This window comes from Capricornis sumatraensis, chromosome 6 (genome assembly GCF_032405125.1).
Source record: "Capricornis sumatraensis isolate serow.1 chromosome 6, serow.2, whole genome shotgun sequence".
In the NCBI taxonomy this organism is placed as follows: domain Eukaryota; kingdom Metazoa; phylum Chordata; class Mammalia; order Artiodactyla; family Bovidae; genus Capricornis; species Capricornis sumatraensis.
In genome coordinates, this window is record NC_091074.1 from 93,024,258 (window position 1) to 93,051,488 (window position 27,231).

At 40.0% G+C, this 27,231-nt stretch overlaps 1 protein-coding gene and 1 non-coding gene across 2 annotated transcripts in view; one reads left to right on the plus strand and one right to left on the minus strand.

The window, feature by feature from the left end:
• The first annotated feature begins 334 nt into the window (after positions 1-334).
• CENPP (centromere protein P) overlaps positions 335-27,231 on the plus strand; it is a 233,033-nt gene continuing 206,136 nt past the window's right edge. The window contains exons 1-3 of the mRNA XM_068973744.1: positions 335-459; positions 23,126-23,307; positions 25,808-25,896. Coding sequence (XP_068829845.1) covers positions 353-459; positions 23,126-23,307; positions 25,808-25,896 — 378 coding nt within the window. The 5' untranslated portion in view covers positions 335-352. The remainder of the gene's footprint in view (positions 460-23,125; positions 23,308-25,807; positions 25,897-27,231) is intronic.
• Positions 10,615-10,721, minus strand: LOC138081609 (U6 spliceosomal RNA). The gene has a single exon (XR_011145056.1). It is a non-coding gene; the product is annotated as a U6 spliceosomal RNA (small nuclear RNA).

Consider the following 27,231-nt stretch of genomic DNA (forward strand, 5'->3'; position numbering starts at 1 on the left):
GAAGAAATACAAAGAAGCTCCCTCTTCAAGTGCTCGTGGAACCGCCTCTTCCGTGACTGGGGCTCCAAGCTGCCACCCGGTCGGGGTGGATAGCTGCTCCCTTGGGCTTCGAGAGGGATATCAGCTCTCTTGAAGCGTACGGACTGCTGGAGGACAGCTGTGGAAAAGTGCGCAGGGATGGCAACTAGCCGGAGACACTTGCGTGACCGAGTTATAGGCGCGGGAATTGCGCGTGTTTCCCTTGCCTCCCCCTCCCAGTTCCGGAATGGTTCGCTCCAGGAGCGCGCGAGGCTTGAAGAGCCAGACCTGGCGCGCCCAAATCAGGCAGCTAGCTTCGCGTTAGCACAGCTCCATGGATTCCCAGCGGGCGAAGGCCCGCGCCTTGGAAGCCGAGATCACTGCCTTGAGGCTGGCATGCATAGAGACACAGGCGCCTGGGGACGACGACTCTCAAATTCGGTACGTGGCATTCCTCAGACCTGGTGAGGTGGGTGACCCCCTGGACCTCCCCACAAACTTTTCCCGAGCACTTGACGTGTACTGGAACTTATCTGTAACAACAGGGGTGAAAGTGATAAGCCCACGCATGGACCCCGTTGTAAACATAGTACCATATATTAATTGATTAAATCTCAGTCATTTCATTTCAAAGTATTCTCTTTCTCTTACTAGTAACACTCAGGGTGAAAGTCTTCGTTGTCTCCTTAGAAATCTTTAATTTACTGATGATGAGCAGTATCTAGTTGTTGTTCAGCCCCTCAGTCGTGTCCGACTCTTTACAGCACGCCAGGCTTTCCTGTCCTTCATCAACTCCTGGAGTTGGTTCATACTCATGTCCACTGAGTCAGTGATGCCATCCAACCATCTCGTCCTCTGTCCTCCCCTTCTTCTCCTGCCTTCAGTCTTCCCCAGCATCACGGTCTTTTCTAGTGAGTCAGGTTTCTCATCAGGTGGCCAAAGTATTGGAGCTTCGGCCTCAGCATCAGTCCCTCCAGTGAATATTCAGGGTTGATTTCCTTTAAGATTGACTGGTTTGATCTTGCAGTCCAAGGGAGTCTCAAGAGTCTTCTCCAGCACTACAATTCAAAGACATCAGTTCTTCAGCGCTCAGCCTTTTTTATTGTCCAGCTCTCACATCCATACATGACTAGTGGAAAAACCATAGCTTTGACTATATGGATGTTTGTAAGCAAAGTGATGTCTCTGCCTTTTAATATGCTGTCTAGGTTTGTCATAGCTTTTCTTCCAAGAAGCAAGTGTCTTTTAATTCCATGGCTACAGTCACTGTGCGTAGTGATTTTGGAGCCTAAGAAAATAAAGTCTGTCACAGTTTCCACTGTTTCCCCATCTATTTGCCATGAAGTGATGGGACCGGATGCCAGGATCTTCATTTTCTGAATATTGAGTTTTAGGCCAGCTTTTTCACTCTTCTCTTTCACCTTCATCAAGAGGCTCTTCAGTTCCTCTTCACTTTCTGCTTTCAGGGTGGTGCCCTCTACATATCTGAGATAATTGATATTTCTCCTGGCATTCTTGATCCCAGCTTGTGCTTCATCCCACCTGGCATTTCGCATGATATACTCTGCATATAAGTTAAATAAGCAGGGTGACAATATACAGCCTTGACATACTCCTTTCCCAATTTTGAAAATTGCTATTTTCAAACAATAATCTGTTGTTCAGTGTCTCGTTTTAACTATTGCTTCTTGACCTGTACAGGTTTCTCAGAAGGCAAGTAAGGTGGTCTAGTGTTCCCATCTCTTGTGAACCACACAGTCAAAGGCTTTTGTGTAGCCAATCAAGCAGAAATAGATAGTTTTCCAGAATAAATAGTTTTTCTTGAATTTTCTTGCTTTGTGTATGATCCAATAGATGTTGGCAGTTTGATCTCTGATTCCTCTGCCTTTTCTAAATCCAGCTTGAACGTTTGGAAGTTCTCGGTTCACTTACTGTTGAAGCCTGGCTTGGAGAATTTTGAGCATTTCCTGGTCAGTGTGTGAAATGAGTGCAATTGTGTGGTAGTTTGAACATTCTTTGAATTGCCCTTCTTTGGAATTGGAATGAAAACTGACCTTTTCCTGTCCTGTGGGCTCTGCTGATTTTTCCATATTTGCTGACACATTGAGTTCAGCACTTTCACAGCATCATCTTTTAGGATTTGAAATAGCTCAACTGGAATTCCATCACCTCCACTAGCTTGGTTTGTAGTGATGCTTCCTAAGACTGACTTGACTTCACACTCCAAGATATATGGCTCTAGGTGACTGATCACACCTTTGTGGTTATCTGGGTCATGAAGATTTTTTTTGCATAGTTGAAGATTTTTTTTTTGCATAGTTTTGTGTATTCTTGTCACCTTTTCTTAATATCTTCTGCTTCTGTTAGGTCTATGCCATTTCTGACCTTTATTGAGCCCATCTTTATATGAAATGTTCCCTTGGTATCTCTAATTTTCTTGAAGAGATCTCTAGTCTTTCCCATTCTATTGTTTTCCTCTATTTCTTTGCATTGATCACTGAGGAAGGCTTTCTTATCTCTCCTTGCTATTCTTTGGAATTCTGCATTCATATGGACATATCTTTGCTTTTCTCCTTTGCCTTTAGCTTCTCTTCTTTTCTCAGCTATTTATAAGGCCTCCTCAGAAAACCATTTTGCCTTTTTACATTTCTTTTTCTTGGGAATGATTTTGATCATCACCTCTTATACAGTATTATAAACCTCCATCTATAGTTTTTTAGGCACTCTGTCTATTAGATCTAATCCCTTGAATCTATTTGTCCCTTCCACTGTGTAATCATAAGGGATTTGATTTAGGTAATACTTGAATGGCCTAGGGGTTTTCTCTACTGTTCAATGTAAGTCTGGATTTTGCAATAAGGAGTTCCTGATCTGAGCCACAGTCAGCTCCCCGGTCTTGTTTTTGCTGACTGTATAGAGCTTCTTCATCTTTGGCTGCAAAGAATATCATCAGTCTGATTTCAGTATTGACTAACTGGTGATGTCCATGTGTAGAGTCTTCTCTTGTGTCATTGAAAGAGGGTGTTTGCTATGACCAGTGTGTTCTCTTGGCAAAACTGTGTTAGCCTGTGCCCTGCTTCATTTTGTTCTCCAAGGCCAAACTTGCCTGTTATTCCAGGTATCTCGTGACTTCCTCCTTTTGCATTCCAGTTCCCTATGATGAAAAGGACATCTTTTTATGGTGTTAGTTCTAGAAGGTCTTGCATGTCTTCACAGAACTGTTAACTTCAGCTTCTTCAGCATTAGTGATTGGGGCATAGACTTGGATTACTGTGATACTGAATGCTTTGCCTTGGAAATGAACAGAGATCATTCTGTCATTTTTGAGATTGCACCTGAGTACTGCATTTCATTCTTGTGTTGACTATGAGGGCTACTCTATTTCTTCCAAGGTATTCTTACCCCACAGTAGTAGATATAGTGGTCATCTGAATTGAATTCAATCATTGCTGTCCATTTAGTTCACTGATTCCTAAATTGTTGATGTTTTCTCTTGCCACCTCCTCCTGTTTGACCACTTCCAATTTACCTTGATTCATGAACCTAACATTCCAGTTTCCTATGCGACATTGTTCTTTACAGCATTGAACCTTACTTCCACCACCAAACACATCCACAACTGACCATTGTTTCAGATTTGGCGCATCCTTTTTATTTCTTCTGGAGCTATTTCTCTGTTCTTCTCTAGTAGTGTATTGGGCACCTCTTGACCTGGGGAGTTCATCTTTCAGTGTTATATCTTTTTGCCTTTTCATACTGTTTGTGGGATTTTCAAGGCAAGAATACTGAAGTGGTCTGCCATTCCCTTCTCCAGTGGACCATGTTTTGTCAGAACTCTCCACCATGACTTGTCCATCTTGGGTGGCCCTACATAGCATGGCTCATAGTTTCATTGAGTTAGACAAGGTTGTGATCTATGTGATCAGTTTGGTTAGTCTTCTGTGATTTTGGTTGTTTTTCTCTTTATGACTTACTTCGCTCTGTATAACAGGTTCTAGGTTTATCCGCCTCACAAGAACTGACTCAAATTTTTCCCTTTATACTTGAGTAATGTTTCATTGTATATATGTATCATGTCTTCTTTATCCATTCATCTATTGATGGACATCTAGGTTGCTTCCATGTCCTAGCTATTGTAAACAGTGCTGCTCTGAACATTGGGATGCGTGTGTCTTTTTCAGTTATGGTTTTCTCAATATATATCCAGTAGGGAGATTGCTGGGTCATGATGGTTTCATTACTAGTTTTTAAGGAATCTCCATGTGCCTAGTCAAGGCTATGGTTTTTCCAGTGGTCATACATGGATGTGAGAGTTGGACTGTGAAGAAAGCTGAGCGCCGAAGAATTGATGCTTTTGAACTGCGATGTTGGAGAAGACTCTTGAGAGTCCCTTAGACTGCAAGGAGATCCAACCAGTCCATTCTGAAGGAGATCAGTCCTGGGATTTCTTTGGAAGAAATGATGCTGAAGCTGAAACTCCAGTGCTTTGGCCACCTCCTGCGAAGAGTTGACTCATTGGAAAAGACTCTGATGCTGGGAGGGATTGGGGGTAGGAGAAGAAGGGGACGACCGAGGATGAGATGGCTGGATGGCATCACTGATTCGATGGACGTGAGTCTGAGTGAACTCCGGGAGATGGTGATGGACAGGGAGGCCTGGCGTGCTGCGATTCATGGGGTCGCAAAGAGTCGGACACGACTGAGCGACTGAACTGAATTGAACTGATACTGTTCTCCATAGTGGCTGTATCGGATTACATTCCTACCAACTGTGTAAGAGGGTTCCCTTTACTCCACACTCTCTCTTGCATTTATTACTTGTAGATTTTTTGATGATGGCCATTCTGACTGATGTGAGGTAATACCTCCCCGTAGTTTTGATTTGCAGTTCTCTAATAATTAGTGATGTTGAACATCTTTTCATGTGTTTATTGGCCATCTGTATGTCTTCTTTGAAAAAGTTTGTTTAGGTCTCCTGCCCATTTTTTGATTGGGTTGTTTGTTTTTCTGATATTGAGCTATATGAGCTGCTTATATGCTTTTTGGAGATTAATCCTTTGTCAGTTGTTTCTTGTTTGCAATTAATTTCTCATATTCTAAAGATTGTCTTGTAATCTTGTTTATTGTTTCCTTTGCTGTGCAAAAGCTTTTAATTAGATCCCATTTGTTTATTTTTGGTTTGATTTACATTATTCTAGGAGGTGAGTCAAAGAGGATCTTCCTGTGATTTATGTCAAAGAGTATATTACCTATGTTTTCCTCTAAAAGCTTATAATTTCTAGCCTTACATTTAATTCTTTAATCCATTTTGAGTTTGTCTTTGTGTATGGTCTTAAGAAGTGTTGTAGTTTCATTCTTCCACTTGTAGCTGTCCAGTTTTCCTGGCACAAGTTATTGAAGAGGTTGTCTTTTCTTCATTGTATATTCTTGCCTCCTTTGTCAGAGATAAGGTGCCCATAGGTGCTTGGGTTTATCTCTGGACTTTCTGTCTTTTTCCATTGGTCTCTCTCTCTATTTTTGTGCCAGTACTAGACTGTCTTGATGAATGTTGCTTTGTAGTATAATGTGAAGTCAGCACGATTGATTACTGCAGCTCCATTTTACTTTCTGAAGATTGCTTTGGCTATTTGAGGCTTTTTGTGTTTCCATACAAATTGTGGAATTTTTTGTTCTAGTTTTGTGAAAAATAATTTTGTATTCTAGTTCTGTTGGTAGTTTGATGGGGATTGCGTTGAATCTATAGATTGGATTGGGTAGTATAGTCATTTTCACAATATTCATTCTTCCAGTCCAAGAATATGGTGTATCTCTCCCTCTATTTGTGTTGTCTTTGATTTCTTTCATCAGTGTTTTATAATTTTCTGCATACTGATCTCTTGTCTGTTTAGGTAGACTGATTTCTAGGTATTTTATACTTTTTGTTGCAGTGGTGAATGGGATTGTTTCCTTAATCTGTCTTTCTAATTTTTCATTGTTAGTTTATAGGGATGCTAGGAATTTCTGTGTGTATTAATTTTATATTCTGTGCTTTTACTAGTAGCTCTAATAATTCCAGTTGAGCTATTTAAAATTCTGAAAGATGATGCTGTGAAAGTGCTGCACTCAAGACAGGAGAAGGTCAGTTTCCATTCCAGTCCCAAAGAAGGGCAATTCAAAGAATGTTCAGACTACTGCACAGTTGCATTCATTTCACATGCTAGCAAGGTAATGCTCAAAATCTGCCAGGGTCCAGCCCCGGTGGATCCAGGGTGATTCGAAGGTGGGGACGGAGTCGGCGTTCTTGGAAAAATACATATTTAATTACAGATATATAGAGAGATTAGAAACGGATAGTGTAGTAGGAAAATTAGTGGAAAAAAAGAGGCTGAATAACTTGGTTTACGTGGAATAGCATCCATGCTCCAGATGGGAATTCAGCCAGAAAAACGGGGAGCAAGAAAGAAACGACATGGGGGAATCAGTCTTTCTGGAAACTGATCCAATTTCTTTATTTTGGGGTTTGCTTATATACCTTTTGTTACACGTAGGGATGAATACAGAGTCATGCGGGGGTCAGCAGTCCTGACCTTTATCAAAATCAGGTACTTCTCATAAAAAGGTCTTAGGGATTTTACATCATCTTCTGGACATGAGACCTGCTGACATTTTATGATCCTTTCTTTCTGATAACCAAAAAACTTATTTCTTCCAAGGGTGTTTTTTCTTAAGCCAGGCACCACCCTCCAAATAAAGTTGCATTCCTATAGGGTGAGGGTGTAGTGAGTTACAATCAAGAAAGGAATTTATTTAACCCAAGGTTAACATGATTAATCTTAAAGGTTTATACTTATTTCTCCTATATGCTTAAAGGTTAATACTTATTTCTCCTATATGCTAGTTATATTCATTATAAGAGCAGGGAATATGGAGATTTAGCAGCAGACATCAGCCCAACAAATGAAAATCCTTTCACCAATGCTCCCCTTAAGATCTATTTAGTCTTAAGATAGTGATAAAGTTACATTTTTATATAGCAGGGACACAGTGATTTATAACAAAGTACAGTGATCTATTACAAAAGAGAAAATTCATTAACTCAAAAAATCTAGTATTGCTAACCTTAAAAACTACTATATTTCCTTTTCTATGTTCCAAATACATTGATTAATATATTCCCAGGTGCCTAAGGATATGGAGGCCTAGCGGCAATCATTAACTCAACAATAAGAAAAGCCCTATGCTAATACTCCAAACTCACTGTGCTGTTTATGGTTGAGAGGTTGTCACACAAGCTAGTCTGTCTGTCAGCAGAGAGGTTTGACCTGAGACACCCTTGTCATACCCAGGGCAGGGAATTAGCAGTGATTATTGGCAGGACAAATGAAAAAACCCTTCACCAATATAATTTCTAATCAACTCACTATACTATACTAATAATTTTCTAACTTCTTAAAAGAGTCTGTATTTAGAAAGTTTTAAAGCATCTCGTGCCTCTCAAGGTTGGGAGGCTGTAAATAATCACATGTGGCCGGATGAACCTGATCAGGGAGGCTAGAGGACCTCCAGAGGAATTTCTAAGTTGAAACACTTGTCACGCCTAGGAATTTTTATTAACTTGGAGCTGCAAGTTAACTCCTTCTCCGAGAGAAATGGTTATGGGGGAGAGCCCCCCGTAAAGTACTCTGGTTTTGGGGATAGATGCTCGGGAACAGGGGGTTTCCTGAGGCCTGATCATGCCTTTGCATATGCCAAGCTTCCTTCCTCATGTCCTTTGCCATGGGCGGAGTTCCTCACGCTGGCCCCCCGGCAAAAATCCTTCAATCTAGACTTCCATTGTACACAAACCGAGAATGTCCAGATGTTCAAGCTGGATTTAGAAAAGGCAGAGGAGCCAGAAATCAAATTGCCAACATTCACTGGATCATAGAGAAAACAGAATTCTAGAAAAACATCTATTTCTGCTTCATTGACTACACTAAATCCTCTTACTGTGTAGATCACAACAAACTAGAAAATTCTTAAAGAGGTGGGAATAACTGACCGCCTTACCTGCCTCCTGAGAGAAGCAATAGTTAGAATGGGACATGGAACAACAGACTGGTTCAAACTTGGGAAAGGAATCAGTCAAGGCTGTGTACTGTCACCCTGCTTATTTAATTTCTATGCAGAGTACATCATGCAAAATGTAGTCTTGATGAAGCAGAAACTGGAATCAAGATTGCTGGGAGAAATATCAATAACCTCAGATGTGCAGATGATAGTACCCTTAAAACAAAAGAGGAACTACAGAGCCTCTTTATGAAAGTGAAAGAGGAGAGTGAAAAAGCTGGCATAAAACTCATTCCAATAGATGGGAAAAAAGTGGAAACAGTGACAGACTTTATTTTCTTGGGCTCCACAATCACTGTGGATGGTGCTTAGCTATGATATTAAAAGACACTTGCAAAAAAAAAAAGATCGAAAAGATACTTGCTCCTTGGAAGAAGAGATATGAGAGACCTAGACAGCATATTAAAAAGCAGAGACAGCTGTTTGCCTACAAAGGTTTGGACAGTCAAGGCTGTGATTTTTCCAGTAGTCATATATGGATGTGAGCATTGATCGTAAAGAAGACTGAGCACTGAAGAATCGATGTCTTCAAACTGTAGTGCTAGAGAAGGAAGACTTTTGAGAGTCCCTAGGACTACAAGATCAAACCAGTCAATCCTAAAGGAAATCAACTCTGAATATTCATTGGAAGGACTGATGCTGAAGCTTCAATACTTTGGCCACCTGATGTAAAGAACCAACTCATTGGAAAAGACCCTAATGCTGGGAAAGATTGAGGGCAGGAGAAGGGGGTGACAGGATGAGCTGGTTAGAAGGTATCATCAACTCAATGAACATGAGTTTGAGCAAACTCCAGGAGATGGTGAAGGACAGGGAAACCTGGTGTGCTGCAGTTCTTGGGGTCTCAGAGTTGGACATGACTGAGCAACTGAGCAGCAACTAGTAATTTTCTGGATCCTTAGAGTTCTCTATGTATAGTGTCATATCATCTGCAAACAGTGAAAGTTTAACTTCTTCTTTTCCAATCTGGACTCCTTTAATTTCTTTTTCTTTCCTGATTGCTGTGACTAGGACTTCCAAAACTATGTTGAATGATATTGACGAGAGTGGGCATCTCTGTTCCTGATCTTAGAGGAAATGCTTTCAGTTTTCACCTTTCAGAAAAATGTTCGCTGTGGGTTTGATGTGTATGGCCTTTATGATGTTGAGGTATGTCCTTCTGTGCCTATTATCTGTAGAATTTTTATCATAAATGGGTGTTTAATTTTTTCAAAACTGTCTCTGCATCTGTTGATGTAATCATACGGTTTTTATCTTTCAGTTTGTTAATATGGTGTATCACATTGATTGATTTATTGTGTATATTGATGAATTCTTGCATGCTCAGGATAAGGCCCTCTTGATCATGATATATAATCTTTTAATGTCTTGTTGGATTCTGTTCACTAGACTTTTCTTGAGGATTTTTGCATCTATGTTCATCAGTGATATTGGCCTTTAATTTTCTTGTGGTGTCTTTGTCTGGTTTTGGTATTAGGGTGATGGTAATGACACCCCACTCCAGCACTCTTGCCTGGAAAATCCCATGGACGGAGGAGCCTGGGAGCCGCAGTCTATGGGATCGCTAAGAGTTGGATATGACTGAGTGACTTCAATTTCACTTTTCACTTTCATGCATTGGAGAAGGAAATGGCAACCCACTCCAGTGTTCTTGTCTGGAGAATCCCAGGGACGGGGGAGCCTCGTGGGCTGCCGTCTCTGAGATCACAGAGTCAGACACGACAGAAGCGACGCAGCAGCAGCCTTGTAGAATGGTTTGGGAATTTTCCTTCTTCTGCAATTTTCTAGAGGGTTTAAGCAGGATACATGTTAGCTCTTCTCTAAACTTTTGGTAGAATTAGGTGAGATTTTTGAATTCATGTCACTCATCAAATATCAACATTTTTCACCATTATTTCTTCAAGTGGTCTCTCTTCCCCTTTTCCTCTTGCTTTTCCTACTGGTACTTCCACGATGCATACATTGGTCCTTATGGTTGTGTCCCCGCTAGTCCCTTGAGCTGTGTTCGCTTTTCTTCAGTGTTTTACTTCCTGTTCCTCAATCTCTATATCCATTATCCTCTCTTCAAGTTCACTGATTCATGCTTCTCTACTCTTAAATCTGCATTTGAATTCCTCTAGTGAATTTTTCATTTTGTTTATTATACTTTTCAGCTCCTGAAATTCTTTTGGTTTCTTTTTACACATCATTTTCTTAACTTTCTCCAGATCTTCCTCTATTTCTTTGAGTACCTTTAAGATTTCTATTTTAAAGTCTTTGTCTGGTATATCGGCCAATAAGTCTTTTAGGGACAGGTTCATTTGAATATTTTTTTTCCTTTGAGTGTGCCATCCTTTTTTTTTTTTTTGGAATGCTTTGTGATATTTTATTGAACACTGGACATTTTAATTTAATACTGTAGTATCTCTGGAAATCAGATTCTCCCCCCCTTCCCCAATATTTGTACTTTTTTGTTATTGTTTTAACTTTTTTTTATTTGTGCCTTATACTGTATTGAGCCATATCATTAAAAAACATAGAATGCCTCACAAATTTGTATGTCATCCTTGTGCAGGGGGATTACTAGTCTTCTCTGTTTTGTTCCAATTTTAGCATTTGTGCCACCGAAGTGAGCACTAATTACGTCTTTTCTGAGCTTTCCCTTCAGTATGTACATCATTTTCTAATTTTTCCCATATATTTAGTTGGATTTTTGCATGTCTTAGTCTTTAATGTCTGAATCCTAAAAAGGAGATAATGAAGATAGGAAACAAAAAGCAGCAGCTCTTTTAATATCCTTAAAGTTATCTCAGTCAGAGGGTAGGGGCTTGAAACAATAACTCGCCTCCTCTTTGTCTGCATCTCTGTGATCAGAAGCAGCAATCAGCAATTGGAGCACATGTACCCAATATTGGGGGGACAGTCCTTTTTGCCCACCATTGCTCCCCTAAGCTGTATGCAAACTGCTCCCAGAATATGTGCATAGCACCCTGCCATGTTTTTTGAGTAGGCATAGCTACTTACTGTACTAAGAGCTGAAATTGCCCCAAATTTACTGTATTTACATTTAAGCATTTTCTGTGACGTTGCAAGCATTCAGCAGTCTCCTGAGTTCTAAAAAAGTTATATTAGACAGATTCTGCCTTGCAGTTGCTGCCTAACTGGGGAGTAGATTCCTGGTTCTTCCTACTTTGCCATCTTCATAGAATCCTAGATCATTGACTTTTAAACTGAAGTCTTTGGGTAGATTTGCTTTGAAAGAAAAAAAGCTTCTTGTGAACACCTAGTTTTGGGCAAAAAATATATGCTACTAAGGCAAATATTGGAGAAGGCAGTGGCACCCCACTCCAGTACTCTTGCCTAGAAAATCCCATGGATGGAGAAGCCTGGTGGGCTGCAGTCCATGGGGTCGCTAAGAGTCGGACACAGCTGAGCAACTTCATTTTCACTTTTCACTTTCATGCATTGGAGAAGGAGATGGCAACCCACTCTAGTGTTCTTTCCTGGAGAATCCCAGGGATGGGGGAGCCTGGTGGGCTGCCCTCTCTGGGGTCGCACAGAGTAGGACACGACTGAAGCAACGCAGCAGCAGCAGCAGCAAGGCAAATATGCAAATAATAAATTACAAAACCATAAAGCCTATAACCCCAGTTCATTCAAAATAACATCATTAATTGCAATGGACCAATGATATTTTGTTCAAAACAAATTACTATTATGAATGAGTCTTTTTTCAGTTCAGTTGCTCACTTGTATCTGACGCTTTGCAACCCCATGGACTGCAGCACGCTAGGCTTCCCTGTACATCACGCTAGACTTCCCTGTACATCACCAACTGCCAGAGCTTGCTCAGATTCAATGTTTTGGATGGTGATGCCATCCAATCATCTCATCCTCTGTCGTCCCCTTCTCCTCCTGCCTTAAGTCTTTCCCAATATGAGGGTCTTTTCCAAGGAGTCAATTCTTCACATCAAGTGGCCAAAATATTGGAGCTTCAGCTTTCTCCTTTCACCACCTCTCCCACCTGCCTGCTCCTGTGTCCTTCTCACCAAACTGTCTCTGCCTCTCCCCAGAGATTCCAGTTGGGCTAGAGGCTGACCCCCTTTGGGAACAATGTTTAAGGGAATGTGAGCACAATGCAAAGTGTCTTTAAAAGCGTGTTGTGATGTACACATTTTGTAATTACCTTTTTTGTTGTTGATGTAACAACAATTTGTAAAAAAACATTCCAGATAATTCTGTAGTTCTGAAGCAGCAGTCTTATCCCGTTCTCACTTTTGGAAGGTAACGTTTTGGGTTAATGCATATTGCCTTCTCCAGAGAGAAAGGGAAAAGGTTTGGGCCTGCCTTACTGAAAGCCTAGCAGCCCAGAGAAACACTCCATTTGGGGAAACCTCATTGCTCTGTAAAAAGTACCTGCCAAACCAGAAAGATGATTCCAGGAGGAGTTAGCCCCCCCTCCCCCAAAAAAGAAAAAGTGCTATTTAGGTTTTCAGCTTTATGGTATCTTTGGACAACATTTTTTTTTTTTTTTTCATCAGAAGTGACCAAACAATTAAGATGGTGAAACCTCTGAGACCAAATCTTTGTCCCAGCTCTACCCTGTTCCCAACTGCTCACAGAATGGATCATGTGCTCCTTATGTTGAAGTGACCACTTATTTGCTCTCCTGCCTCCTTGGAAGAAAGGAAAGAAAATTATGTTTTGCCACTGATTTAGCCATATGAAATTCATCTCATCACCCTTTTCTTGGTCTGAAGCTGCTGTCTCTAAAAGTGCCATCTCATTGTGCTTTGTATCGGTTAGTGCTGGAGAAATCTTGAAAAGCTTATGTACAAAACTTTTAAAATTTCATATTATTTTGGAACTTTGCTTCTTTGGAGTTGAGGCACACTGGTCACCCCTCTGCCTATGAGAGCTCTGTACAGTCTGTGGGCTAGCAGTGTGCTGATCTTTTATAGTTTCTTTCCCTACCCAATCCCCCTTTTTTGATGAGGTTTCAGTGAGGTCTGTTAGGTGTGCATCCTGCAGCTTAATTGGCTTAAAATGTTCTCTCCTTTGGTGTGGTCTCTTTGGGGACCAACTGGGAGAAAAAAAAAAGCCAATAGTGTAACTGTTTTGATACTGAAAATTGATAAGTGTCTTTTTGAAATAAAGAACCAGTCCATCCATCAGCTTCACCATCAGTCCTTCCACTGAATATTGAGCACTGATTTCCTTGGACTCACTGGTTGGATCTCCTTGCAGTCCAAGGGACTTACAAGATTTTTCTCCCCACCACAGTGCAAGAGCATCAGTTCCTCAGAGCTCAGCTTTCTTATAGTCCAACTCTCACAACCATACATGACTACTGGAAAAACCATAGCTTTGACTGGACAGACCTTTGTTGGCAAAGTAATGTCTCTGCTTTTTAATATGCTGTCTAGGTTGGTCATAGTTTTTGTTCCAAGGAGTAAGCGTCTTTTATTTCATGGCTGTGGTTAACCATCTGCAGTGATTTTGGAGCAGTTTGCCATGGAATGATGAGACTGGATACCATGATCTTAGTTTTTTGAATGTTGAGTTTTAAGCCAGCTTTTTCACTCTTCTCTTTCACTTTCATCAAGACGCTCTTTAGTTGTTCTTTGCTTTCTGCCATAAGGGTGGTGTCATCTGTGTATCTGAGGTTATTGATATTTCTCCCAGCAATCTTGATTCCTGCTTGTGCTTCATCGAACCCGGCATTTTGCACGATGTACTCTGCATTAAGTTAAATAAGCAGGGTGACAATACACAGTCTTTACGTACACAATTCCCAATTTTGAAACAGTCTGTTGTTCCATGTCAGGTTCTAACTGTTGCTTCTTGACCTGCACCGATTTCTCAGGAGGCAGGTAAGGTGGTCTGGTATTCCCCATCTCTTAAAGGATTTTCCAAAGTTTGTTGTGATCTACACAAAGGCTTTGGTGTAATCCATAAGGCCAAAGTAGATGTTTTTCTGTAACTCACTTGCTTTTTCAGTGATCCAGCAGATGTTGGCACTTTGATCTCTGGTTCCTCTGCCTTTTCTAAATCCAGCTTGAACATTTGGAAGTTCATGGTTCACATACTATTGAAACCTGGCTTGGAGAATTTTGAGCCATTACTTTGCTAGCACGTGAGATGAATGCAATTGTGAGGTAGTTTGAGCATTCTTTGGCATTGGGATTGGAATGAAAACTCACCTTTTGCAATCCTGTGGCCATTGCTGAGTTTCCAAATTTGCTGGCATATTCAGAGCAGCACTTTCACAGCATCACCTTTTAGGATTTGAAATAGCTCAACAGGAATTCTGTCACCTCCTCTAGCTTTGTTGGTAGTGATGCTTCCTGATGCCCACTTGACTTCTCATTCCAGGATGTCTGGCTCTAGGTGATCACACCATCGTGGTTATCTGGGTCATGAAGATCTTTTTTGTGTAGTTCTTCTGTGTATTCTTGCCACCTCTTCTAATATCTTCAGCTTCTGTTAGGTCAGTAAGATTTCTTCCATGAAGATCTTTTTTGTATAATTCTTCTGTGTATTCTTGCCACCTCTTCTTAATATCTCCTGCTTCTGTTAGCTCCATACCATTTCTGTTTGGTCTTTTATTGTGCCCATCTTTGCATGAAATATTTCCTTGGTATCTCTAATTTTCTTGAAGAGATCTCTAGTCTTTCCCATTCTCTTATTTTCCTCTATTTCTTTGCATTGATCACTGAGGAAGACTTTCTTATCTCTCCTTGCTATTCTTTGGAATTCTGCATTTAGATGGATATATCTTTGCTTTTCTCCTTTGCTTTAGCTTCTCTTTTTTTCTCAGCTATTTATAAGGCCTCCTTAGACAACCATTTTGCCTTTTTGCGTTTCTTTTTCTTGGGTATGGAATTTATCACTGCCTCCTGTACAGTGTCATGAACCTCCATGCATAGCTCTTCAGGCCTTCCATCTTTCAGATCTAATCCCTTGAATCTATTTGTCACTTCCACTGTATAATTGTAAGGGATTTTATTTAGATCATACCTGACTAGTCTAGTGGTTTTCCCTCCTTTCTTCAATTTAAGTCTGAGTTTTTCAATAAGGAATTCATGATCTGGTCCATAGTCAACTCTTGGTCTTGTTTTGCTGACTATATAGAGCTTCTCCATATTCGGCTGCAAAGAATATAATCAATAAGATTTCAGTATTGACCATCTGATGATGTCCATGTGTAGTCTACTCTTGTGTCTTTGAAAGAGGGTGTTGAGAACCAGTGCGTTCTCTTGGCAAAACTCTGTTAGCCTTTGCCGTGCTTCATTTTCTATTCCAAGGCCAAATTTGCTTGTTACTCCAGATATCCCTTGACTTCCTCCTTTTGCATTCTAGTCCCCTATGATGAAAAGGACATCTTTTTGGGGTGTTCTACAAGGTCTAGAAGGTCTTGTAGATCTTTATAGATCCGTTCAACTTGAGGTTCTTCGGCAGTACTGGTTGGGGCGTAGACTTGGATTACTGTGATTTCCAATGTGATATCTTTTTTTTTTTCCTGGTATTATATATAATATAAAACTTGCCATTTTAACCCTTTTATTAAAGTATATAGTTTAGTTCATAGTATTATACAATCATCCATCTCTAACATGATTTCACTGTCCTGAAGAGAAACTTTGTACCCTTTAACCAATAACTCGCTAGTTTTCCTTTTCTCAGCTGCAGCTTCTTTCTGGAGTTCTGCATGTGTGTCCTTTAATGTGATTACTTAGTTCTTTTTATCAGTTTTCATTCATAGTTTGCTGTGATGTTGTTTAATATTCACTTGGAAGGAACTCATTTATATGCAGATTACCTCTCTTCTTTTTTCATTAGCTTTATCTATTTAATTTTTAGAAATCAAACAATGATAGTAAATACAAAAGAGAGTCATTTCAGTTCAGTCGCTCAGTCATGTCCGACTCTTTGCGACCCCATGGACTGCAGCACGCATAGCCCTCCTTGTCTATCACCAACTCCCGGAGCTTACTCAAACTCATGTCCATTGAGTCGGTGATACCATCCAACCATCTCACCGTCTGTCGTCCCCTTCTCCTCCCACCTTCAATCTTTCCCAACATCAGGGTCTTTTCAAATGAGTCAGTTCTTTGCATCAGATCGCCAAAGTATTGGAGTTTCAGCTTTAGCATCAGTCCTTCCAGTGAACACTTAGGACTGATTTGCTTCAGGATGGACTGGTTGGATCACCTTGCTGTCCAAGAGACTCTCAAGAGTCTTCTCCTGCACCACAGTTCAAAAGCATCAATTCTTCGGCACTTAGCTTTCTTTGTAGTCCAATTCTCACATCCATACATGACTACTGGAAAAACCATAGCTGTTACTAGACAGACTTTTTTTGCGAAGTAATGTCTCTGCTTTTTAATATGCTATCTAGGTTGGTCATAGCTTCTTTTCCAAGGAGCAAGGGTCTTTTAATTTCATGACTGAGTCACCATCTGCGGTGATTTTTGAGCCCAAGAAAATAAAGTCTCTCACTGTTTCCATTATTCCCATTCTATTATCTTCCACTATTTCTTTGCACTGATCACTGAGGAAGGCTTTCTTATCTTTTCTTGCTTTTTCTTTGGATCTCTGCATTCAAATGGGTATATCTTTCCTTTTCTCCTTTGCCTTTCACTTCTCTTCTTTTTTTCAGATATTTGTAAGGCCTCCTCAGACAATCATTTTGCCTTTTTGCATTTTTTTTTTTCTTTTGGATGGTCTTGGTCACTGCCTCCTGTACAATGCCATAAACCTCCATCCATAATTCTTCAGGGTCTCTGTCTATCAGATTAATCTCTTGAGTCTATTTGTCACTTCCACTGTATAATCATAAGGCATTTGATTTAGGGTATATCTGAATGATCTACTGGTTTTCCCTACTTTTTTCAATTTAAGTCTGAATTTTGCAATAGGAGTTCATGATCTGAGCCACAGTCAGCTCCCAGTCTTGTTTTTGATGACTGTATAGAGCTTCTCCATCTTTGACTGCAAAGAATATAATCAATCTGATTTTGGTATTGACCATCTGGTGATGTCCATGTATAGCTCTTAAGTTGTTGGAAGAGGGTGTTTGCTATGACAAGTGCATTCTCTTGGCAAAACCTTGTTAGAAGCGAAAAAGAACTAAAGAGCCTCTGGATGAAAGTGAAAGAGGAGAGTCAAAAAGTTGGCTTAAAACTCAACATTCAGAACAGTAAGATCATGGTGTCCAGTCCCATGACTTCATGGCAAATAGATAGGGAAACAATGAAAAAAAAAAGAGAGAGTATTCACTCTCAAATGACATAGTCCTGTTTTCCCTTAGAAAAGAAGAGAAGCCAAAGGCAAAGAATGGGAAAGATACACCCAACTGAATGCAGAGTTCTGGAGAATAGTAAGGAGAGATAAGAAAGCCTTCTTAGGTGAACAATGCAAATAAATAGAGGAAAACAATAGAATAGGAAAGCTAGAGCTCTCCAAGGAAATTGAACATTTCATGCAAAGGTGGGCCCCTTGAGCCAGACATCCTGGAATGTGAAGTCAGGGGGTCCTTAGGAAACATTACTATGAACAAAACTAATGGAGATGCTGGAATTCCAACTGAGCTATTTCAAATCCTATAAGTATGCTGTTAAAGTGCTGTATTCAACATGTCAGCAAATTTGGAAAACTCAGCAGTGGCACAGGACTGGTAAAAATCAGTTTGCTTTCCAATCCCAAAGAAACACAATGCCAAAGAGTGTTCAAACTACCATACAATTATGCTCATTTCGCATCCTAGCAAAGTGAAAGTCACTCAGTTGTCCAACTCTTTGCATCCCCCATGGACTGTAGCCCACCAATATCCTCTGTCTGTGGGATTCTCCAGAAAAGAATACTGAAGTGGGTAGCCATGTTCTTCTCTAGATTGGTTTCTTAAAAGGATCATTAACCTAAATTTCTGGTTAATTTCTCCAGGCCACATACTAGAGTAGTAACCATTCCCTTCTCCAGGAGATCTTCCCAACTCAAGGATCAAAACCAGGTCTCCTGTGTTGCTGGTGGATTCTTTTCCGTCTGAGTCACCACGGGAGCCCAAAAATACTGGAGAGGGTAGCCTATCCCTTCTCGAAGGGATCTTCCCAACCCAGGAATCAAATCAGAGTCTTCTGCATTGCAGGCAGATTCTTTACCAGCTGAGCTACCAAGGAAGGCCACATGCTAGTGAGGTAATGCTCAAAATCCTTCAAGCTAGGCTTCAGCAGTATGTGAACTGAGAACTTCCTGACATAATACTAGCTGGATTTAGAAAAGGCAGAGGAACCAGCGATCAAATTGTCAATATTCATTGGATCATAGATAAAGCAAGAGAATTCCAGAAAAACAGCTACTTCTGCTTGCCAGTACACATAGAAGTTTCACAGGTTTGATCCCTGGGTCCGGAAGATCCTTGGAGAAGAGTATGACAACACACTCCAATATTCTTGCCTGGATAATTCCATGGGCAGAGGAGCCTGGTGGTCTATAGTCCATAGAGTTGCAAAGAGTCAGACAGGACTGAAGCAACATAGAACTGGAGCACTCTGCTTCATTAAGTACACTAAAGCCTTTGACTGTGTGGATCACAAGAAACTGGAAAATTTTTAATGAGTTGGGAATACCAGACCACCTTTACCTGCCTCCTGAGAAACCTGTATGTAGGTCAAGAAGCAACAATTAGAACCAGACATGGAACAACAGACTGGTTCAGAATTGGGAAAGGAGTCTGTCAAGGTTGTGTATTGTCGCCCTGCTTATTTAACTTAGATGCAGGGTACCTCATGCAAAGTGCCAGTCTGGATGAAACGCAAGCTGGACTCAAGATTGCTAGGAGAAATATCAGTAACCTCAGATATGCAGATGATACCACCCTTATGACAGAAAGCAAAGAGGAACTGAAGACCCTCTTGATGAAAGTGAAAGAGGAGAGTGAAAAAGCTGATTTAAAAACTCAGCATTCTAAAAATGAAGATCCCAGCTTCTGGTCCCATCACTTCATGGCAAATAGATGGGGAAACAACGGAAACTGTAAGAGACTTTATTTTCTTGAGCTCCAAAGTCACTGTGAACATTGACTGCAACCATGAAATTAAAAGAGGCTTGTTCCTTGGAAGAAAAGGTATGACTAACCTAGACAGCATGTTTTAAAGCAGAGACATTACTTAAATCAGTCCTTAGTATTCATTGAAAGGACAGATTTTATTTTTTCTTGGACTCCAAAATGACTGTAAATGGTGATTGCAGCCATGAAATTAAAAGATGCTTGCTCTTACATAAATCATAGCAACATCCTTTATGACCCACATCCTAGAATAATGGAAATAAAAGCAAAAATATATAACTGGTAGCTAATTAAACTTAAAAGCTTCTGCACAACAAAGGAAACTATAAACAAAAAGGCAGCCCTCAGAATGGAAGAAAATAATCAATATGAAACAACTAACAAAGAATTAATTTCCAAAATATACAAGGAGCTCATACAACTCAGTAGCAGAAAAACAAACAACCCAATCAAAGAGTGGGCAAAAGACCTAAATAGGCATTTCTCCAAAAAAGACATACAGATGGCTAGTAAACATATGAAGAGGTGCTCAACATCACTCATTATTATAGAAATGCAAATCAAAACTACAATGACATATTAGTTCAACCCAACATTGGAAAAGACCTTGATGCTGGGAAAGATTGAGGGCAGAAGGAGAAGAGTCTATTAGAGTATGAGATGGTTGGATGACATCACCAGCTCAATGGCCATTAGTTTGAGCAAACTCTGGGAGATAGTGAAGGACAGGGAAACCTATTGTGCTACAGCCCATTGGGTCACAGAGAATTGAACATGACTGAGCAACTGAATGATAGCAAGTTCAATCTACCTTGCAGAGAGAAGAGAGATGATTGAAAGTCTGATTTACAAGTACTGGCCTGAAAGAGCTGAGATTAATCATCAAACATTCTTCTAGAATGAGAGGATGCATATTTCAAAGAGCAGAGGCAAGATTGTGAAGATTTTCTTCTGACATTGGAGACAAGGTGCATTGATAATGAGAGACCCAAGATGTAAAATGAGAATCAGGATAATCATGCCCCAGAAGGCAAGGAAAGTGTGTTGTAAGACAGTGGACGTCAACAGTGTAGAAATGTGGCTGATAAAGGATTACAAAAAATAAAATACAATTTAATGCAATTATTTGCTGAAATTTTACTCTTTTTCAAGGAAAATAGAGCTACATCTGATTACAGTGTTGTTTAGAGATCATGCTGTTACTCCTCTGGAATTTTACCCCCGTAATCTTCAATGTCCCAAGAATATCTTTCTTAGTATAAAATACCCTGTGATACTCCACTTGTTTAAGAAGCTAAAGATTTATTATTTCATCATATCTTTTTAAATAGTTTGAAATGTCCTGGGATAGCAGATACTTAGGTTAGAACACTTAAAATATTCCAACCTAAACAGACATTTTAATTCTGCAAAGTATTCCTATTATAATTTATTTTATCAGTTCAGTTCAGTTACTCAGTTGTGGCCGACTCTTTGCGATCCCATGGACTGCAGCACTCCAGGCTTCCCTGTCTATCACCAACTCCTGGAGGTTACTTAAACTCAAGTCCATCGAGTCGGTGATGCCATCTAACCATCTCATCCTCTGTCGTCCCTTTCTCCTCCTGCCTTCAATCTTTCCCAGCATTAGGGTCTTTTCCAGTGAGTCAGGTCTTCCCATCAAGTGGCCAAAGTTTGGCATTTCAGCTTCAGCATCAGTCCTTCCAATGAATATTTCCTTTAGGATGGACTGGATGGGTCTCCTTGCAGTCCAAGGGACTCTCAAGAGTCTTCTCCAGCACCACAATTCAATAGCACCAATTCTTTGGCACTCAGCCTTCTTTATGATCCAACTCTCACATCCATACATGACTGTTGTACAAACCATAGCCTTGACTAGATGGACCTTTGTTGGCAAGGTAATGTCTCTGCTTTTTAATATGCTGTCTAGGTTGGTGATAGTTTTTCTTCCAGGGAGCAAGCATCTTTTAATTTCATGGCTGTAGTCACTGTGCACAGTGATTTTGGAGCCCAAGAAAATAAAGTCTTTCACCATTTTCAATGTTTCCCCATCTCTTTGCCATGAAGTGATGGGACCAGATGCCATGATCTTAGTTTATTTTATAGCTTTAAAAATTTTCTTTAGTTTATTTTATAGTTGTTTCTAATATGTAGAAATATGGCATTATAACTTGGATCAGTTCAGTTCAGTCACTCAGTTGTGTCCAACTCTTTGCGAACCCATTAACTGCAGCATGCCAGGCCTCCCTGTCCATCACCAGCTCCTAGAGGTTACCTAAACTCATGTCCATTGAGTCAGTGATGCCATCCAACCATCTCATCCTCTGTCATCCCCTTCTCCTCTTGCCCTCAATCTTTCCCAGCATCAGGGTCTTTTTCAGTGAGTCAGCTCTTCACATGAGGTGGCCAAAGTATTGGAGTTTCAGCTTCAACATCAGTCCTTACAGTGAATACCCAGGACTGATCTCCTTTAGGATAGACTGGTTGGATCGCTTTGCAGTCCAAGGGACTCTCAAGAGTCTTCTCCAACACCACAGTTCAAAAGCATCAATTGTTCTGCATTCAGCTTTCTTTATACTCCAACTCTGACATCCATATATGACTACTGGAAAAACCATAGTCTTGACTAGATGGACTATAGTTGACAAAGTAATGTCTCTGCTTTTTAATATGCTGTCTAGATTGGTCATAACTTTCCTTCCAAAGAGTAAGCATCTTTTAATTTCATGGCTGCAGTACCATCTGCAGTGATTTTGGAGCCCCCCAAAATAAAATCAGCCACTGTTTCCACTGTTTCCCCATCTATTTGCCATGAAGTGATGGGACCGGATGCCATGATCTTAGTTTTCTGAATGTTGAGCTTTAAGCCAACTTTTTCACTGTCCTCTTTAATTAAGAGGCTTTTTATTCTTCTTCACCTTCTGCCATAAAGGTGGTGTCATCTGCATATCTGAGGTTATTGATATTCTCCCAGCCATCTTGATTCCAGCTTGCACTTCATCCAGCCCAGTTTTTCTCATTATGTATTCTGCATATAAGTTAAATAAGCAGGGTGACAATATAGAGTCTTGACGTACTCCTTTTCCTATTTGGAACCAGTCTGTTATTTCATGTCCAGTTCTAACTGTTGTTTCCTGACCTGCATACATATTTCTCAAGAGGCAGGTCAGGTGGTCTGGTATTCCCATCTCTTGAAGAATTTTCCACAGTTTATTGTGATCCACACAGTCAAAGGCTTTGGCATAGTCAATAAAGTAGAAATAGATGTTTTTCTGGAACTCTCTTGCTTTTTCCATGATCCAGCGGATGTTGACAATTTGATCTCTGGTTCCTCTGCCTTTTCTAAAACCAGCTTGAACATCTAGACATTCACGGTTCACAGATTGCTGAAGCCTTGTTTGGAGAATTTTGAACATTACTAGTGTGTGAGATGAGTGCAGTTGTGTGGTAGTTTGAGCATTCTTTGGCGTTGCCTTTCTTAGGGATTGGAATGAAAACTGACCTTTTGCAGTCCTGTGACCACTGCCGAGTTTTCCAAATTTGCTGGCATATTGATGGCAGCACTTTCACCGCATCATCTTTTAGGATTTGAAATAGCTCAACTCGAATTCTATTACCTCCTTTAGCTTTGTTCATAGTGATGCTTCCTAAGGCCCTCTTGAGTTTACATTCTAGGATGTCTGGCTCTAGGTGAGTGATCACACCATCGTGATTATCTGGGTCGTGAAGATCTTTCTTGTACAGTTCTTCTGTGTATTTTTGCCACCTCTAACTTTAGGATGTTTTATATTGAGATTAATGGCTGCAGTGTTAATAACCACACTGATTTTAAGAAAAATCCTACTAGTGTTTTAATGGGAAGAGAATAAGAAGGATAAAATGGGAATGATTTGAAGAAATTTATAGATGTTAGTTGAAACACTTGTTAGTAGTTTCTTCATTGGAGTAATTATCTGTGTTTTTTGCTTTTTAGGAAATCGTTTCAAGAAACACACCAGTCAGATTCTGAAGAATGGGGATTGTCAAAAGATCTGAGAAGTCATCTTGGAAGTTTAGAATCCGAACTTCAATTTCTAAGTAAACTTAGTGGTATCAGTATAAGAAATTACTGCAAGAACACAGAAGACCTAACTAGCACTGAGATGGCGGAAAAGAGTAAGCAGTTTTTTTTTTCTTTTGGCTTCACCAAATGGCTTTCAGAATCTTAATTTTAGTTTTCCAGCGAGGGATTGATCCTGATCTCACACCAGTGAAAGTGTTGAGTCTTAACCATTAGACTCCCAGGGAATTTCCAGAGTAAGCATTAATTTCAATCAGGAAGTAGTATTGAGGTTTACCTCATTATGCATAGAAAATTAGTTTTCTTATCATCGAAATAAATTCTCCAAGGTAACGATTTGAATGTGTGGTTGTGGTTAACTTGTTTGTCAGGTGTCTATTGAACTTTACAGTGTGTGTAATATTCTTAAAAGCTGCCTGACATAGATATTAAAGAAGACATGGTCTCTCATTATGTACCTGAGTAGTAAAGTAACAGATTTAAGTGATTTTAAGGAAAACAACACTACTAGTTTGTAAATCTTAGCTATTGTTCACTAGTGATATGAGAACTGTGTCATCTCTCATACTCAGATATTTCAAGAACTGGATCATTTGGCAGAGGAGGGTTTCTGGTCCCAGTGACTAATGCTATATTACTAAGAATCTGTGATACGCTAACAAATAAAGAGAAGCTAATTCAGCTCTACAGTTGTATGTTGGGATCTTTGTTTAGAAGAAGGAATCAGTTTAGGAAATGCTTCCTGATTCCTACGAAAATAACTCTCCTGACTGGGGAGAGGGAGAGTGATACTTCAAAGGTCATGGACAGCTCACTTCAGTGGAATTACATGTAGAAATGAGTGATCAAATTTAGACACATCAGGTACTTGAATAGTTGGAATACAGAGAGTATGGAGAGTGAAGTTTTACTGTGCGCAAGTCTGTCTTTCTATTTTGAGTCCCATGTTTACCCTAGAAGATACCTAAGTGGTGGTGCCCATTCAGAATGCCTTTAAAAAATTTTTTAAGCTCGTTTCTTTCTATATTTTTGACTACACTGGGTCTTTGTTGCTGCACGTGGGCTTTCTCCAGTTGTGACCAGCAGGGACTACTCTCCAGTTGTTGTACATGGACTTCTTATTGCAGTGGTTTCTCTTGTTGTGGAGCACAGGCTGTAGAGGGCATCAGCTTCAGTAGTTGAGGTACATGCACTTAGTTGCCCTGTGGCATATGGAATCTTCCTGGACAGGGATCAAACCTGTGTCCCCTGCATTAGCAGGTGAATTCTTTACTACTGGATCACTGGAGAATTCCCAGAATGTATTTAGAATGGGCTTATTTCACAGCTTTTCCCATTGCTGGCTTAGATTTCAATTTTCCTGGCTCTGCCAGGTTAGTTTCAATTTTTCACATAATATCTGGCTGATCCATCTGATTTTCAGCTTGTAAAATTACTTTACTCTCATCTTTTTTCTCTTTATCCTTGTAGAGTTGTACCCTCCTGGTAGAAAGGCCAATACAGGTAGATTAAGAGGTACAAACTATTAGGTATAAAATAAGCTATAAGGGTATATTGTACAACATGGGGAATATGGCAAATATTTTATAATAACTGTAAAGGAGTATAACCTTTAAATATTGTGAATCACTATATTATCTATCTGTGACATATATTGTATAGTACCTATACTCCAGTTTCAAAAAAGAGTGAATTGTGTCCTTCTAAAATAACTTCATTAAAAAATATAATAAAGTCAAAATCATGGTTATCTCCTTTCTGAGAGATATTATATAACTTGGAAAAGGCATGAAGGAACTTTATGCAATATGTTAAAATTTCTGTGTCTTGATCTTGGTGGTGGTTACTGGGAAACACTTGTAAACATATATATATATCTCTATATATATCCCATGCTGTATCGGAAAAGGCAATGGCAACCCACTCTAGTACTCTTGCCTGGAAAATCCCATGGACAGAAGAGCCTGGTAGGCTGCAGTCCATGGGGTCGCTAAGAGTCGGGCACGACTGAGCGACTTCACTTTCGCTTTTCACTTTCATGCATTGGAGAAGGAAATTGCAACCCACTTCAGTATTCTTGCCTGGAGAATCCCAGGGACAGAGGAGCCTGGTGGGCTGCCATCTATGGGGTCGCACAGGGTCGGACACGACTGAAGTGACGTAGCAGTAGCAGCATGCTATATACTTAAGAATAGAGCATTTTATGAGTGTATTCATGTTATACCTAAAAAGTACTTTTGCTATCATTTTAGTAATGTTTTGAGAGTTAGCTGAGATAATTGCATGGATTTAATTTATTGTCTAACTGGAACCAGCCAATGTTGAAAATATGAAAAATTCAAATTTGTCTTGGGTTATACTATCATATTTCTATTTCTTACCTTAATCTTTGGTATCATTGAGAACTAGAAAATACAAGTTATCTTTAATCATATTTCTCAAAGGTGCACATCCTTCCAGGTATTTTCAACGCAAATGCTAACACTCTCACACATAAACCCATATGTATTATAGATACCCACACAAAATTAAATGATTGATATTTAAAGAAAATTGTTATTTGCAAACAAAAATCTTTGTTTTTCTGATTTATAGGTATTAAAAAAGTTTTGCAGAAACACAGATTATCAGGAAATTGCCACATGATTACGTTTCAGCTTGAATTTCAGATTCTGGAAATCCAGGTAAATTAAGGAACATGTTGTGGTAGATAACAGATTCTGCTGCTATGAAATAAAAATACCCCACACCCCTGTCTTCAGTAGTGGCTGAGTTGAGGAGACATTCCTGAGCAGGACCCCTTGTAGCATGTTTGTACAAAGTGGTACCATAAAAATTTTTTTTTCTTCTAAATATGAATACCCTAGCAACTTCATATGGTAGTATTATTGATGAGAGCATAGTCTTTATTGGAATAGAGGTAATGAGATGTTTGTGGGATTCCAGCGTGAGCCCTGAGGTCATGTGAACCATCTTGGATGCCCTCAGTAGTCAACTAATATCTCAGTCATCAATCATCTGTTAGTTATTTATTGCTGCTTAACACTTTCTCCCAAATTGAACAGTTTAAAACAACAAAAACCATGTATTTACTCACCATTTTCTATGAGGCAGGAATTGTGAGTAGCACAGTTGGTGTTCTTCCTCTGGCCTCTCCTATAGTTGTGGTCATCTGGGATCACCACAATCTGAAGACTGTTCAGAGCTGAAGGATTAGACTTTAGGATGGTCATGGTTGTACCAGCAAGTTATACCGGACTACTGAGGCACAACACTGGAGGAAGATACTCTTGGCTAGGATTTTCACATAAAATCAGAAAGCAGACAGACAAAATGTTAACATGCAACCCCTGGCCAGAATAGGGAGAACAAGACTCAGACATCTTCAAAGTCTGGCTCCAAGAAGAGTTGGATCCAGGCATAATTTTGAGAACTAACCAAGTCTGGACATGTGCTGTGATAGCAAAAAAAACAATTTCAGTCAGTTTGTTTTATGAGTTTGGGCCTATAGGGAGAATGTATAGAGGAGAGAACAGATAAGGACAGGCAAGTTGCCTTGGGCTCAGTTCATCAGATAACTAAAGTGAATGTAGACCAGTTGTCACAGCCAAGTCACAGGGATAAGCTGCTTGCTTGCACTCACAGTACTGTGCCTGGATTCCTCATGCTTATCCTCAGCCACAGAAATAGCCTCAAGTTGTCCCTTTTTGTATGCGATAGGAATTGATGCCAGATATTAGAAGTTACCCCCAACTAGTCATGAGTGATTGGGTCTAGGTATCTGCACTAGAAGTTTTGCCTCTTGAGAACTCTTTGCAGTCTATGTCCCTGGTTGTCACCGCTGACCCTGGCAGGCTGAGAACTGACTAGGTCTCTCATCTGATGACAGAGTTTCCAACTTGCTTCCACCTCAGGGTATCTCTCTTTAGTTTGTCAAAGTGACCAAGAACATCCACAGTGTGGCATTACCAAAACCAGTTGAGCAGGATGTCAGGTACATGGGTGATGAGTATCCTTGG